The following is a 16,970-nucleotide window of genomic DNA, read 5'->3' as shown; positions in this document are numbered from 1 at the left end:
CAAATCAGAGGGTCATTGTTCAGGTTTTCATGTGGAACTTTATGGAAACATTTACTACAGTTTTAGCTTCCATACACAGCATGCATGAAAATTTTTTTTTTTTTTTTTAAAACCAAAGCCCTAAATGACAATGCCTGAGTAAAAGGTGTCAGGTATGCAACATTCATAACCAGTCTTATGGGCTATGCTAAGCAAGGGACTCTGTTACCTGTGACAGGGCCCATATATCCAGGTTGTTTGCTCGTATCCAGTCTTTGTCTAACAACAGAGTTAATGTTATCAAACTTTTATAACATTAAAATATACCGATGATGTTGTTTTAAAGTTTGAATTTAATGTGTTACTGTGCAATTTTTGTATATCTATGTGAAATAAACTGGTCAGAATTTTCTCCATGGTTTCACTGGGGATTTTTTTTAAAGGACAGACATCTTAATTATTTAATTTTAATGTGGCAACCATATGAAGCCTGACCAACATTCATGTATCACATAAAATCACACTGACTTCTTGGATTTTTACCCTCTACCCCCACCATGTTTTTGATCTACCCTCACTAAGATCCTGCCATTTGGGAAACTGCAGCAAAGGAGCCCTGCATCAGACATTTTTAACACTATAAGGATTTAGTGATTTACAGTCTTTCAACATTCATGACACAGGATATGTTTTGTCATGGTGCAGGGAAGTGGAAATCGTCCAAGGAACAAAAAAAATGTTTGTTCACTCATTAAAGAGATAACATTCAGGAGATAGCAAAACATTGTACATGGTGGGGTAATTTCCAAAGCAAGCCAAAGATGTGAAATAGGTCAAAATAATCCACCATTTCAAGTCCCTTTTCCTACTTCCCCTGCAGTAAACTGCATACTGTATATACAGTGTTGTGAAGTTAAACTGGGTCATGTAGCAAGGCAACGATCCCCCCCCCCACAGCCCCAAACTGCTTGTCCCAAGTGGGGTCGCGGCAAACCAGAGCCTAGTCTGGCAACACAGGATGCCGGGCTGGAGGGGCACACCCAGGAAGGGACGCCAGTCCATCGCAAGGCACCCCAAGCGGGACTGGAACCCCAAACCCACGAGAGAGGAGGAAGACCCGGCCAAACCCGCTGCGGCACCGCACCCCCCGATCCCAAACATGTAATTCAAAATTCCTGATCTGAAACCAGTTGAGATGTTTTGGCAAGACCTAAGAGCTACTCATGCCTGAAAGCTTTCAAGCGTTCCTGAGCTAAAGCAGTTGTGCATGGAGGAGAAAGCCAGACATTCTTCACAGTGATGGTGATCAACAGCTACAGGAAGCATTTCGTTGCAGTCATTGGAGCTAAAGGTGATGCAATAATTTACTGACTGTGAAAGGCATGGAAAATAATTACCATGTTTGCACATTTCATTATTTTCCACACCAAGGAAATATGAAAACAATATGGATGTCGCTTTTTCCTCTGTCAGGGTCAATTCATATATTACTAGAACTGAAAAAATCCGATCACATTTAGTGCCAACAAGCTCCAGGAAAAAAAAACTGAGGAGGGAAAAAAATTTTTTCTCAGTATTGCAAACATGAACAGCACAGCCTGCAGTAGTAAGGCTGCTCAGCCAACAACAAATTACTTGCAAGGATTACACAAGTTGCTTTGATTGTGAAGTGATTTGACAAACATACCTTAAAGAGTTGGGTAAGGCAGGACATTGGAGAGGCACTGGTGTCATCTGATGGCTGCCATTTCTCCACCCGTTTTTCACAAGTTGACATTTGATCTTGCAACACGTGATGTGGACAGTGTGGAGATGCAGCACTGTGCTGGCACCAAGAGGGAAGATGGATACTTAACAGTATAGGTAAGGAATGTGCCTTTTATTACCAGGAAACATGGGCAGGAAATCACAGGATCTTGTGCTCTATTTTAGAACACACCAAAATAAGAACGATACACAAGAGAACAAAACAGAAAAAAGTAAACAAATGGTAAGGAAATATACTCCATAACCGTCGCAATTTACACTGTTGGACAAGCAAAGTGAATTTTGCCCGTCTGTGCTCTTGCTGTGGGGACGTTAAATACATTGATGCGGGGCATAGCTAGGAGTTCTGAGCCACATGAAAGATTGTTGCTTGAATTCCCCCCTTACCTTGAAAAAACTGAACAAAATTATAACACTTTCAGGGATATTATGGATCACCTGGAAGAGTCATGGAGCAAACTGATTGTCATGACTCTCCCCAAACTTCTGGGAGAACTGGGATGCCCCTCTCCAGGTGTGGCCCTCAACAGTTGTCAGCGGTCACCAGCATTCTTCCCTGCTATCCATATGTCTGATATCCCAATTTTCACTTTTACATACTGCAAATATTAATACCACGTTCCTTTATCTGTATTAAAATTTTCAATTACGTAATTCAGGAGCTGAGAGCACAGTTGAAAATTTTTCCATGTGACTCTGAGATGCACTGCCTGATGGGTAATGTGCAATAGCATTCATGTGTGCTGTACAAGGTTTTGTGTGTATTCATGTTGTTTGTCCTTGCTACTTTTGTTTGTTTTGGTCTGTCTGTGCAAGGCATTGTGAAAACGGGTTCGAAGAACAGAAGAAGAAATACTCATTGCAAAAATGGAGAGGGGGGGGGAAAAAAAAAAAAAAAAAAAACTGGTCAAATGTATGAAAGTTACTCATTTTTCGGAGCTAAAAGGCTGAGGTGCTAAAAGTGCACTGAACATGATAGAAGGCAAAAATACATTTCTTGTTCTCTGGGTGAATTTTGAGTGACTTTAGACAGAATTTTTTCCATTTAATATAAAAATTGCTCCTGTTATCTGGATTTTCATTTTAAGAGCCATTTTCAGGAATAAATTAGGTATGGATATAACAGGGAATGAGCATACAGGACGGAAATACAGGTCCATAACTGGGTCATTAGTATAACCGTTACCTGGTGTGTTAGTGAACATGTCCTTTCCTCCCTGTACTGCTACGGATAACACACACCACAGAAGAATGACAGGCTAGCGGTGAGGTTCGAGGTAGACTGTTCTTGCTAGGTGGGCTGTGGATATTGTCAAAGAGGAGGATCTGTTTTCGGACAAACGCTAAGAGACGCCACTTTGTTCATTGTTCCAACATCTTGACCGTACACCCCGATTGCAGGGAGGCCGAACACGTCGAAGAATGCAATGGGACATTGTTCGGCTGCCTGAGGATTCACTGCCTTGTCCCTGTTGGCTCTACTCATGTCCAAGGACAATGCCCCAAACTCACATTTCAGTTTACGTACACAAATCATAATGTGTACAACTATCGGATTACAACATGCCTATACCTGTGCAACACTGACAAACTGTCTCATTTACATATGTCAAAACAGAAGAACAAGCACATTAGCCTTTTCCTCACATATCAGAGAAATAAAGAAAAACAGACAGATGAGTGGCTCCATTGCTGTAAAGGGTGAGCAAGGCCAAGGAGAAGAAGCTAATGCCTTCAACCCCTTAGCAACACACAAGCCAACCTTTGCATGAGGGACTCCCACAGAACACTTGGGGCATCTTCAGGGCCAGTCCGCCTCCATCTGAACAGCCAGTCCTTCTTTTGATGGTCTGGATTAAAGTCACACTCTGAAAAGCACAGTCTGTACTGGTGGACCCATCTGAGGATGTCTCGTTGACTTCTTAAGTTCAACAAACAGTAACCTGGTATATGAACAGAAGAGATCCTTCTATCTTGCAGCCAATTTATTCAGATTCCAACTATCTGACTGGATTCAAATGACAAAATGACAGACTGTAAAGGTTAACCAAGATGAAACGCTTGGCCTCTTGGACAGAAAGCTCTCAAAAGCAGCTAGAGTCTTTTCTTTCCTTGTAGTACCAAAATATTTGTTAAGGATGAGTTGTTTCCTGGAAGAACAAGCAAAAGGAGGTGCTATCTTGTTTCCTCTCCACTGTTCAGCTCTTGGAGCAGCTTGTATCTTGACTTTTCCCCAGTGTTAGGTAGTTCTGTAAGACATTGTGTGGGGGGAGGAAGAAAAAAAAAAAAAAAACAGGCTTTTACAACATCAGTGAAATGTAGGCAAACAGCAACCATTTCAGCAGGTTCAAAATCTTATGCTTCACATGATTATATTCCACATTCTGCAACATTTAGCTTGCAAGCTGCCACTTAAGGCCACTCTCCTGGCCATAGCTCAAAAAGTACCTTACTATAGGTGGTTCCATAGTTGTATTTATTAACAAAATGCAAGTGGTCCAGCGATATATGCAGATATATGCAGGAAGACATTTCCTGAATGCAGCACATATAATGGCCACTGAAGGAGTTATTTCATTAGGTCATTGTAACCATTTGTGCTGCTGTTCTGCTTACTGCTTTTTGTTGTTTGACCTACCATGTTGCTGTGACGATGAACTTTGACCACGGAGGACTGACGGTCACCATCTCGCTCTGCCTCCCATTCCCTCTTCCCCATACTGCAGCCCCTACTTTGGCCTCGTCCTGTAGCGCACACAACACAAAAGGTTAACCTTCATCTTCAACACATACACACAGGCCTCTATATTTATAATAGTGCAAACATCCTGGATGTGTTACACTCAGTCGTGCTACAGGTAGGCAGAAATGCCACTTGGTGGTAACAGTCGCTGAACAGCATCTTACTTCCACAACAAAAACCAGAGAGAAGTTTCTTATTTATTCATTTCCAGTAGGTTATTTTTCATTTATAAGGAATCTGATCCCAACATCATCTTTAACAACCCTGGATTTTTTTTTTTTTTAAAATACATTTACTCATTTAGCTGTCACTTTTCTTCAAAGCAACTTACAATGTTAACGCACACACACAGACTGGCTAAAGCCACTTCTCCCGAGCGGGGACACGGAGAACCGGAGCCTAACCCGACAACACAGGGTGCAAGGCTGGAGGGGGAGAGGACACACCCAGGACGGGATGTCAATCCATCACAAGGCACCCCAAGCAGGACTTGAACCCCAGACCCACTAGAGAACAGGACCTGGCCAACCTGCAGCGCCACCACGCCCCCTTTTAGATGTCCCGTACAATTATTTACCCATTTATACAACTGGGCAATTTTTTTTGCAGAGCAAAAAAAAAAATCTCTGGAAAGTGAAATTTCTGTGTTAAACGCAGTGACAGATCACATACTGTACAAGCTCCTCGCTTTTTTCCTTCTGAGTATGAAGTTGGCGAAGGAAAAACGCCTATCGCTAAACCTGACACTGCTCAGTGCGATTGTCATTGCCTTTTAGTGGTTTCAGCACATCCCATTGCCTGCCATTCAAACGTCCATCATAATTTCATAACTACGGTTGTTTCAAAAAGGAGCAAGTCAACTTCACTTGGTAATGAGCCATTTAGTTTTTTTATATATATAATTAAACAATTACTGTTGTTTAATTACTGAGATTTGACAATTTGGGTAATGAGAGTTTGATTTCACGAGGGCTTTCATTAAATACCTATCCTTCGAGTTAAGAGGCATCTCTCTTCAAGGACCAAAACTGAATTTCACACATCCTGACAGCTGAGCATCACAAAACCAGCGCAACCATAAGGCCTGCTTTGCTAGTTTCACCTGTAGCTTCACCACTGTCCTTCCACCTACTCCACACGTCTCATCCGAATGCACTAAGGTTCTCATAACCTATTGGAGACATACTGTTTTACTTATAATCATTAAACAAATTGGACGCAAAATCCTCAGATCCTGCACTGGCCCCTTCTTCCAAAGAAGCATGAACACAGTGTCTTTCCACACTGAGTTCCCCAGTTAGCCCCCAACAGAGAGCTCCCTGAACATTTGACACAAATACTGTCCCAGCACTGCCTGGACATATACATAAAACTCCACAGGGAGACGACAACATCCCAGCGCTCAGCCTGTCCTCATGGTGTTCAACTTCCAGCTCTCCTCCTGCAGGAAAAATTCTACTATTTGCCCTTTTCCATAGCTGAACGCCTGGTGCTGATACTCGCAAGACCCTGTCCAGGGACCTTTCAATTAACACCCACTCTGAAAACAAGGACGTATAAAAGACATGGGTGCCATGCAACATTCTGGTCACATCCTCCACTTTTTTGCCATCCAAATGTAGACACCTTTTAACCATCCACTCCCTTCTACTAGGCATTACCTGAAAAAAGCAACCAACGGCCTTTCCTCTAAAATCCTCCTTAAAATACTGTAACTGGCCCACTTAAAACTTTTTGACTCACAGAGACATCTCCATAAGACTTCTTTGTCAGGGTTTACCACCTGGGGGGGGGTAAGTTTTCTTCTTTCTTCAAAAACACAAAGTCATTGAAAAATGCAGACATGCCAACCCTCCCTAGTGCCCTGACACCCATGCACTCTGGATGCATGTGCCAAAAGCATGAGCCAGACCGTATGGCTTAACAAGGTCCCTCACACTCTCTTACCTGGGTGCTTTGGCACTGCAAACTCATGTGGAATGCTGCTCTGGCAGCGACGCTCTCCCACACTGTGGGATCCTGAGGAGTGAGAACACAACAAGATAGGAAGTGAGTGATACATTCCACACCAGACCAGCTTGTTTCCCTCTCACATCTGATGCTCAATCCATACATGTAGCTAACAACTGATACTAGGTGGCAGCATCACACTGATCAGCCACCGCCCACGCTAGGTTTACTGCCTTTCATGGTACAATCTATGCACAGCAAAGTAATTTTTATAATAATCCAAACCAACAAAGTACTTGACCCAGTTATATTGCTCTTTTTTTTTTTTCTTTTTACTGGAACAATTCAAGGTAAATATCTTGTTCAAGAGTACTACAGCAGTAGGATGGAGTGGAGTTAGAAAATAGCATCCTTCAGCTTACAGTTCTGCATTCTTTCGTTTCCTGCAGCCCTAAACAATGTTCTGCCCGAGGCAAAGTAATAATTTAATATTTCATTTACTTACATAAAAGATTTTCTTTAACTGGCATTTTTTTTTTTAAATACACGTCTACTGAAAACGTCTTGCAGGCACAACAGAAGGCCCCTCCTGTCCAGGTCTTTAACCACAAAAGTACATGGCTGCCTGGTATGATTAATCATGCTTCCAAAGACCAAGAGCAAGTGGCACATGAAGCCATGCAATTTGCTAAAAACTTACCATGAATGGCTGTAGTTCCAGAAGGATGCTCCCCAGGGGAGAGCACTATCACAGCATTCCCAGTTCCACTGCCATTCCCATTTCCACTATGGCTGGATGGTACGGAAGCCAACAAGCCTACATTGAGAGACGGCAACACAATGGTCAGCAGGGTTGATGTGCCACACAGCAGTGGGGCTATGACATGGCCCAACTGTCCTTACCCAGTCCTCTGTAGCGCGACAGCTGTTGATAGATCTGTCTCATCCTCTCAATGTTGAGACGGCTTGTTTCAGCATGGCTGACCATGGGTTTGGGATAATGGACACCCACAATGCACTTGGAAGCTGCCTGCACAGACTCAGGGGCATTCCAGGGGTCATAGATATACTTGGCTGGGAAGGCTCGGAGAACAGGTAAGTAGCGTCTGCAAGTGCAAGGAAAGATTAAACTACAACAACTTATCAGAAATAACAGACATAAACATCTTTGAGTCAAATTATCAAAATATCTTCATTTAGACTGTATCCTCCATCGTGTGGAACATATGTGGCAAGGGCTACCCACCTGATGAAGTCACCATTAGGGTCAGTACGACGGCCGAAGCCCACAGGGCAGTAGCAGTGGAAGAACTGCTGGAAAAAGGAGCTACAGGACAGCCACATCCAGCTGCCTGCGTTCACACTCCAGTCCGCATCCAGAAGTAGCTCCTCAAACACCTGGGTGCAAGATATTATGTTAGCGTCTACCCCCTGCTTCTTGAATAAGATTTTTTTTGCATTCACCTCTACCTCCCTGAAGGACGTTACAATAGCAAAAAGCACCACCTTCTTTTACGAGATACTATGTTAACATTTCCCTCCAGCATCCTCCGCTCCTAGCTTTTATCGGTGAGATACTATATTAACACTCTTAGCTCCTTCCCCACCTTCATGCCCTCCTCCCAGCTGATCCATAAGTCCCCCCGGGTCAGGAAGCAGGCCACGGCATGTCGGGCCAAGTGGTGGATCCAGCCTTCCTGCCTCAACTGGGTCATGATAGCATCAATCCATGGGAAGCCTGTTTTAGCTTCAGCCCACTTGGCCAATGCCTCGGGGTTCTGGTCCCAGGGGATTTGCACACAGATAGGGTTGCCTTCCATTTTGTCAAAGCGTGAGTTATTGGTGGCTGCTGTGTAAAAGAATTCCCTCCACAACAGCTGACCATAGAGTGAGAGTGGAGGGGAACTGTTCTTCTTCACCTGCAGTGAGAGACAGAAATGTGGTATTTATGACAGCCTTCCTCCAACCTCAGCTGCACACTAAACTAAAACTAAACCCTGCAGAGTGTAAAGTAATAAAGGACTAAGTTAGCCACATTTACAAGACATCTATGCCAAGCTGTTCAAAGTGCTGTGCCCGGTTGTGTTTGCAATCACGCCAACGTGAATCCAGATATTATACATTGTGGTTATTCAACAGGGGTACAGTGGTTTGTGAATTCAAGTTTTATCCAAAAAAAAAAAAAAAAAAAAAAAAAAAAAAAAAAAAAAAATACCACTCTGCTTTTATACAAAAGCTACAGTGTGACATCCAGACATGAAAACTGTCAATAGCAGTCGTAATAACAGTAATAATAACAAGAATGATAATATCGATAGCAAAGCAGCATACTGTACCTTCCTGTATAGATCAGTGAGCTTGAAGTAAAAGAGACGACAAGACAAGCAGCCAAAGCGCAAGTAGGGGCTCAGCCCTGTGGGACTTGCCAAGAGTGAGTTGGCATTCATACGGGGCCTCTCAAAGTTCGCCACCCAAGCCTGCAAGTGTGAGAATAGTCATGGGTCCCTCAATGCATTTACTGTCAACTGCTCACCTTCTTGGGTTATTCCTATCATGCAGCATAGTCAATTTGTATTATTGCACTTTATTATCATCATCATCATCATCATTTAATCTTTATTCTTATTGACCTATTATTTGTTCTTTACTATATTATTCATTGTATCTTTTAAAATATTATCCCAATAGGCTGTATTAAAAGACGGCACAGGGAAGTGCAGGTAGGTACAATGCACGAGACACGCACGACACAAGACACACACAGGTGCATTAACTTCTGCGTGTGTATATCTGTGATGGATAACACCTGGTAAAATTCTACAAAACCAATAATGCAACATTTTTAAGCTTTATTGTGCTTCATCAAGTCTTCGAAGAACCACTACTTGCCTGAAAAAGATCAATTCTAACACCCATCAGATTACAGCAATATAGTGTAATATCGTGCCACGGCTGAGATCATTCACAGCACAAACAAAAACTGAAATGGAACATTCTTACAAAATCTTAGCTATACCTTCATATAATTCATCCATTGTGTTTATTAGTAGTTGATATAAATGTACCTACATGACTTAATATAGTAAAGACTTAAAGTAAAAGAGAGACACTTTTTGGAATATCCGGTGGGGGTCCTTGGAGGTGCACCAGTAGCGGGTCCCAGAGGAATCGTCTACAAAGAACAAATTTTGTCTTGCTCTGTAAAAGTGTAAGCCAGTAGTTAACCTCTTACCTTCCTCTCAAGGTGCCTTTCTATGCGGGTCAAAGCCTCCGTTTCACCCCCTGGCCACACTGCTGATGGCAAGCCCTCTGTGTCAAACCCTGGGCAGAGACAAGGCTAAGTCAGGACATAAATATGGACTCCAGGAAGGGTAGATCACGCTGGCCTTAATCGAGGATGCAAACCTGCAACAACCAATCTGGTGTAAACCATGTAAAACCTGTAATACAGCCTCTATTATCCTCACAGTATTAAGGCTGAGGTGATGTAGAAAGATGAGACATCACTAGGAACAGTATAAATCTAAGTGAACACAAAGTATGCAGAATGCTCTAGCATAGTCACAGAAAAGTGCTTGTGCTGGGTCTTGTATATAAATTATTGTGGAATAGTGGAAGGTTCTGTTGCAGCAGTGAGTTGTTCGGGAGATTGCATTGCGTACCCAGCTCCTCCAGTGAGGGAACCCCGTATTTCTCATTGTGGTCATCGGACAGAGGAGTGACACAGCTCCCCATAATGGCCTCTGACAGCGGTTCCACCGGGGGCTCAGGGGGGTCTATACGGCTGATCAGCGTTTGAAAGCGCTTGTAGGTGAGCGGAGGCTGGCCTCCATTGAACTCTATGATCCTGTCAGGTGGGATCAGAGGATTATACAAGTTAATCAATAATAGATAATCATGACTATTTTAATTGAGCTCATGTTCCTTTTCAGAACATCTAGGTTAAAAAATGGCACATAATGAAGTAGAGCCATACCAACAAGACTGGCATTTTCATTGTTCACTACTTAGGAGCAGATTAACTATTCCAATCACAGTGAGACCAGCTAACTGACGTTTAAGTATCATACTCAAAAAAACAAAAAACAGCATTTGCAGTGATAACTAAACTGTTTCTGATGCTCAGAACTAAAAATGACCCACCTTGTGCAAACTGTGGTTACCCTCCCCCTCTACCCCTCTACTCAAATACCCACACTTTACCTATCCAGGTCATAGAGTGTGTGCGACGTTTTAACAATGACTTCCACGCCAGCCTCTATGGCCAGCTTTTTGATCGCAGCATCCCGTTCCTTGCCAAATGGTTCAGAGTCATACTCAAAGGTGAGTCGGGAGATCTTCCACTCCTGGGCGAATGCATCAGACATAGGGACAAAGAAGTTAGCTTATGCAGTGTTCTCCAAAAGTACTGGGACAAGAGTTTAAAGTGGTCTATTACAGCAGTATGCTCCAAAATTTGGGCTTCACATCAAAAGACGAATACAGAACAAAAGTCAAGAATATCCCCTGTAACCTTGAATATCCACATTGTTTTTTAATTTTAGAACAAAAGGATTTTTTGGTTCAACTTCTCGCATTTATATGAGCATTCATACATGTAGAAGAATCGGGAAGGTCTAGGCACATACGACATTTTTTAAACTGCTGCTGAAGGCTCTCATTTAAATTTGTTAGCAAAAATCAAATTGAGGAAAAGATAAGTCACCATGACAGAAAAGATGAGTGCTGAGAAAACAAAAGGAAAGAAAATGACCCTCAAAAGGAACTGGTAAGATTCTTGGGGCTGCAAAATTCAACAATCTGAAATGTTTTTCAGAAAACAGAAATGACTGGAAGAGTAAAGAATAGGGAGTTCAAAAAAGCCAAACGCAAAGAATGACAGAAAAACGTTTCAGTGAGACTGAAAAACCCAAAATTACTGATAGCAAAATCAATATATATAAAAATAACATGCAGGATACAGGGGCTGAAAATGGGCAGAAGACTCCAACAAGAAAAATTCTGACACTGTAGAGGAAGGTGTAAACACTTCAGCAGCAGGAAAAACTGAAGAGCTTGACTGGTTTTTGCAAAAAAAAAAAAAAAAGGGGGGGGGCAAGTTGTGCACAGGAGCTGTAGAACTAAGTTTTATGGACAGGTGAATCCAAAATACACATCTATCAAAGTGATGGAAAGCCTAAAGTGTGGAGAACAAAGGAGAGGCAATGACCTTAACATGCCCCTTCTTCAGTAAAACATGGAGGAGAGAATATCAGGGCTTGTGTACAACCAGCTGCTTCTGGAACAAGCTCAACGGTCTTTCAATGATGACTTTCCATAAGATGGCAGCAGTACGATGAACTCAGAGTTATACAAACATCTTGTCCACCGTAAAAAATAGCATCAGGAGTTCATTATGTAGAAGGACAATGACCTAAAAGATGCTGCATGCTTAATATAAGAGTCCAAGAGACAGAAAAAGTGGAACATTTTAAACTAGCCAAGTCAAGGAAGAGATCTGAAGCCAACTGTGCAGTCAGTTCAGTTGTTCAAAAGGAGACTAAAGGCAGAAAGTTTAACAACTTTAAGAGGTGGCATTTAATGTCTCCCAAAGCCTCTCAAGGGAAGAAATAAAGATGTGGTGATGATGATGCCAGTGGATGGTGGCTTACAATTACTTTAAGCAAGGAATTTGCAACAAAATACTGACTTTTGTCACTTGAACCGTCCCAATACTTCCGGTCACCTAAATTTAGGGGGACCGATGCTTTGGTTGAAAATTAACTGTGTGCAAAATATTTCCTAGAAATACAACGGGGCCTTATGAATTCAGACTCAAAAAGTTCTGTTTTATGTGAATTTTGATTTCTTGTGCATGGAAGCACCAGTTCAAGGGTTTTGACCCAAGACTTTTTGGAGGAGGTTTTATATCACTGTGGGGTTTTATATCCACCGTTATAGTTACATTCATTTCATTAATTCATTCCTTCATTCATTTGATGCTTTTCTCCAAAGTGACTGACAATAAACACTGATCTCTGAGGTAGCTAGAAATAATATAATAATATAGCTATAAATAATATATGATGCAAAGTCCTCAGTATTAGGTACAGATGTAGTGGTTAGCAGATATGCTGTATAAATAATGTAAATGAGTACCAATGTAATATGATTTGACTATGAAGTGTCAAGTGTAAGCAAAGTTACACTGTTTATGAGAAAGCAACAGCGCTTTCAACAGCGTGATCATTTACTGTTCAATACTCTGATCACTTCAGGAGGTTTTATGTCTTAGAGATGGACATTTACCAAAGCAGTTTCGGTCAAGTAGTCAAGGGTGCAACAGGACAGCCCCTCATGTGCATGAAACCACAACTTATGAGGTGGTTCAAGGCTCACCTTGAAGAGGCGGGGAAACACGTTGGCTGGCTGGCCACGGATCACAAAGAGGCGAGAGCTGAGCTTACGAAGGCTGGCATCCAGGTCCTCCAGGCACTGAAGGAGGAACCTACAAAAGCATCCAGAGTCCAAAGTGACCGAGGGAGCATTTCAACAGTAGATGCAGGAGGGAAGAGTGACCAAAGAGTATAGAATCGATAGAGAATCTCTATAGTTTTAATATCGTAAGAACACAGAGGGCAAATATTTGAATGAGGAAAACCATTACCATGCACCATTCAAGAAAACAGTGTACACATCTTGAGTGTACCTTTAGATGAACAAAGAAGACATCTGCAAATTCAGTAAATCCTGAGCTCCACTGCAATGACATTTTTTGTTTTTTTCCTTGAACCTATTTAATTGACAGTTTTCGCCAAAGCAACTGTTAAGATAGTGACATTTATTAATTTAGCTGATGCTTTTCTCCAAAGCTGCTTACAATGATATGGATTCAATTATTACAAGCTTACAATTATTGACCCATTTATAGAGCTGAATAACTTTAGTGGGGCAATTTTAGGGTAAGTACCTTGCTCAAGGGTACTTCAGCTAGAGGTAGGGATCAAACCTACAATCTTTGGATCTAAAGGCAGTAGCACTAAGCACTATGCTACCAGCCATCCCCTATACTAGGATTTTGTGATACTTACCCTACTTTACCTATTTATTCACCTGGGTAAATTTGTTGCCAACATTTCTTTTAAATCAGTGTTATTAATATCACTGATTATTTCTTACAGCTGTAATAATGAATCACTTGTTGACTGGAAAGGTCAAGTCTGTTCAAAACAACTAAGCTTTTTGGGCGTAAACACAGAATGGCAGGGATGTTTGTGTTATTTTATCCATTTGACATTAGAAATGTTGATTCACCAGTGTCTCTGTCACTGTGGATGATGATAATTTGGATCCATCTTTATATTTTATTCTTTGAACTAATTCCATATCTAACAAAAGAACTTTGTCAATAAGGATCAAAAGGCTCATTATAAAATTTAATCTTTTTTTATTTGATCATTTTATGGCAGAAGAGAATCATCAGTATAAAATTACAGGATCAGCTAGAACAAAAACGTTTTCTTTTGACCGGCACTTTGCAAGGGAGCCTTCCACCATGCCAAAACATTCAGGCAACTAGGGGATACCAGTTTACCCACCTCCACCTACTGACCCCCAGATTAGAGGAGCCAGCAAACCAGGGGTCCAGGAAGTAGACACATCGTACAGTTGCAGCTCCTCGAACAGCCTCCAGGAGTGCAGGGTTGTCATGGAGACGCAGGCCTTTCCGGAACCAGTGGATGGAATTGGGAGCCATGTATGCTGGGGAAAACATTGACAGAAGAACTGACTGCACAGTTACTTGAATGTGTCTAATAAAACCCATGACATGAAGTTATGAATGAGGACTGGCCACCCTTACAATAATTTCCAAACAATATCAATAACTGGCTTGTGTACAATCTTGCAATTTTGGACATCAGCTAACTCACACTTGAATTTCAGATAATCTGGACTGGCCCAAAGAAATATTTAGAAATAATCCCAACCCATATATACATTATAAACATAAAGGTAAACAATTTTATCAACATTAGAAGAATTTCCAGTGATAGAGATGCTAGAAAAAACCATTAGAATGAGCCGAGAGTGTGGTGAATGCATTGTAAATTAACAAAGTGGGACATCAGGAAACAAACCATGAATTTCTCATTCTTTGCTATGAAATGCCCCTGCAAGGGGAAGCTGTGATGTGACACTAAGTATAACACGTTTGTGGAAAGTTTGCATTAGGCACTTTTTAAAGTTACCACACTGAAAATATTAGTAACAATAATATTATTACTTTTTCAGTTATTGTTAACATTTCCGAATGCCTTCTGCATTCCTGCTTTATGTAATCTATTATAATATTACAGGGTAGGGTTACATAAGTGTCATAGCAACACACAAAAACACATCAGAAGAGGATCAGTTCATTTCGGCTGCCTCTGACCCCCTTCCCCCCCGACGAATCAAATTTGAGAAGATACAATTACCTTTTTTAAACCAAGCCACTGAAAACTGAAGCAGACTGAATACAGTTCTCAAAATGAAGATAAACAAAAATAACCTCTGAATTGTGTCAAGTGAGATTTAGAGCAGGCCACAGAAATATCCGTCATCAGTGATGAGTGCAGTTTGAAAACAAGTAGTAAACAAAATCCATACAAAAACAACTGAAATATCCGTTTCCATTTGTCTTAACGTTACATACGGACTTGTTTCGTTGTAACTCGCTTTACTACGATGCTGCTTTGGCCAGAAAAGTACGGATGGTTGTTTCAGGGCACGGGTTTCAATCTGGCTCAGTCTGTGTCGAGTTTACATGTTCTCCACGTGTCTGTGTGGGTTTTCCATCACTGTCCAAAGAGATGCAGTTCAGAGGGGGGTGTGTGTGTGTGTGTGTGTGTGTGTGTGTGTGTGTGTGTGTGTGTGTGTGTGTGTGTGTGTGTGCGCGAGTGTGTTTTTTCTGGCATCCAACCCAGGGTACACCCCTGTCAGCCTTGCACCCAGTACTTCCAGGACACAGGTTCCAGACTGTTATGGCTCTGATCAGGTCAAGGACGTAGTGAGAATGGATGTATGTTTATGATATACCAGCCAACAAGTGCCATTATACATACATTTGTGGAAACTGCCCATTTTATTTTTTTTTTTTTTTTTTTAAACTTGGTTTTAATAACAACAAATTTTAAAATATTACACATTGGTTGTTTCTTTCCACCGTATGCACCAATGTTCATCGCTCGAGTAGGTACATAAAACTCAGAACAGACTATTCCTGATCACCTTCCTATAAATATTTTTTTTTAAAAGGTACACAAACATTTAGGTACAATACAGCCTGGAGTAGCAGCTGTGTAAAGGGTTATCATAAAGTGATCATATGGTGCATGAGATCAGGGGTGAAGTGAGTCTGGAAGAAGTGAGTTTTCAGACGCTTCTTATATATGTGGACAGAGTTTCAGCAGTTCTGAGTGACAGGGGGAGGTCATTCCACCACAAGAACCGAGAACCTCCGCGCTTCACTTTTTTCGTTTACTTTTCGGACAACCAAGCGGGCAGAAGTAGATCATGAACGAAACGGTCTTTGTCTGGTTGGTGTAACGAACGACGGTCAAGTTGAGAAGTGTCAAGTGACAAGTCTTTTCAAGTTTTTGTATTTAATATAAATAAATAGGACACAGCTGAGGTGAGAAGACCAAAACTCAGCAGCAGGATCTCGCTTAGTTTATTTATCGCCTTATTTATCACGGGATAAACAATCATAATAAAATTACTCAGGTAAACATGAAAACATTAACGGAAAGACACGATGATACACACAGCTTCGTGTGAGTTACTAAACAAGCGGGTCAACCACATGATTATATAAGAATACCTGTAGCTTACTAGCTGACCTGCCAGTCACCTGCCGATTCCTTCCAAGACTCGTATGGCACAAATTCATAACTTACCTGTTAAAAGGTCATTTGTTCTCTGTCATATCAAACGTGTAATTCCTGGAGTTTTGTCGAGTCCTCGCTCACACCCCCCTCAGCCCGCTCTCGCGGTTTCATAACAAGCTCCACACTGCGCATGCTCCGTCTCTTCAGCACTCATTTCTCAAGCGCCAACATGATGAGCGTCGCGCCTGTAAACAAGGGCTCTGATTGGCCTTTCCTGGGTCACGTGGCCCCCGCAACTCACGTTTATGCGGCATGGAGGGAGGGCTGTCATTTTGGGAGATGGGTTTACGTGTTATCGCAGCGTAGAATGAAGTCTGTGACGAACAGTTCTTTGTGTTTTTACTGTGCTTTTAAATTTGTCCTGGCCATGATATGAAGAAATCACCTTTCAAATCAGTCTATATAGCTTATGATTGATTGTATGCATTTATTCAGGGTTGTATTTTCTGTTCCAATGAAGGGTCTACACCTTACAACTTTAATGATTAAAGGCTTTAAACTCTTACGCTACATTTTTACCTCTCTGCAGCAAAATTTACCTCCTGCCTTCACCTTCATGGAGTCATTTACTGTCTTACAAGTATCACAAAGTCAAGGCCAGGGGTGACTTGAACAGCCTGCAC

General features: G+C 41.7%; 1 protein-coding gene across 1 annotated transcript; it reads right to left on the bottom strand.

Moving 5' to 3' along the window:
• Positions 1–1,857: 1,857 nt before the first annotated feature.
• LOC108933784 (cryptochrome-1-like) lies at positions 1,858–16,439 on the bottom strand. The gene is made up of 14 exons (XM_018751102.2): positions 16,357–16,439; positions 14,017–14,179; positions 12,818–12,926; positions 10,643–10,785; positions 10,102–10,286; positions 9,672–9,760; positions 8,776–8,916; positions 8,047–8,358; positions 7,686–7,837; positions 7,343–7,545; positions 7,140–7,256; positions 6,437–6,508; positions 4,385–4,491; positions 1,858–3,995 (listed from the first exon to the last, which is right to left on the bottom strand). Exons 2-14 carry the CDS (start codon positions 14,172–14,174, stop codon positions 3,945–3,947), a joined length of 1,839 nt encoding a protein of 612 aa, XP_018606618.1. The 5' UTR covers positions 14,175–14,179; positions 16,357–16,439; the 3' UTR covers positions 1,858–3,944.
• Between the last annotated feature and the right edge of the window lie 531 nt (positions 16,440–16,970).

This window comes from Scleropages formosus, chromosome 16 (assembly GCF_900964775.1).
Source record: "Scleropages formosus chromosome 16, fSclFor1.1, whole genome shotgun sequence".
NCBI lineage: Eukaryota > Metazoa > Chordata > Actinopteri > Osteoglossiformes > Osteoglossidae > Scleropages > Scleropages formosus.
Note: the sequence above shows the minus strand (reverse complement) of the source record. Positions and strands in the feature narration are given on the sequence as shown.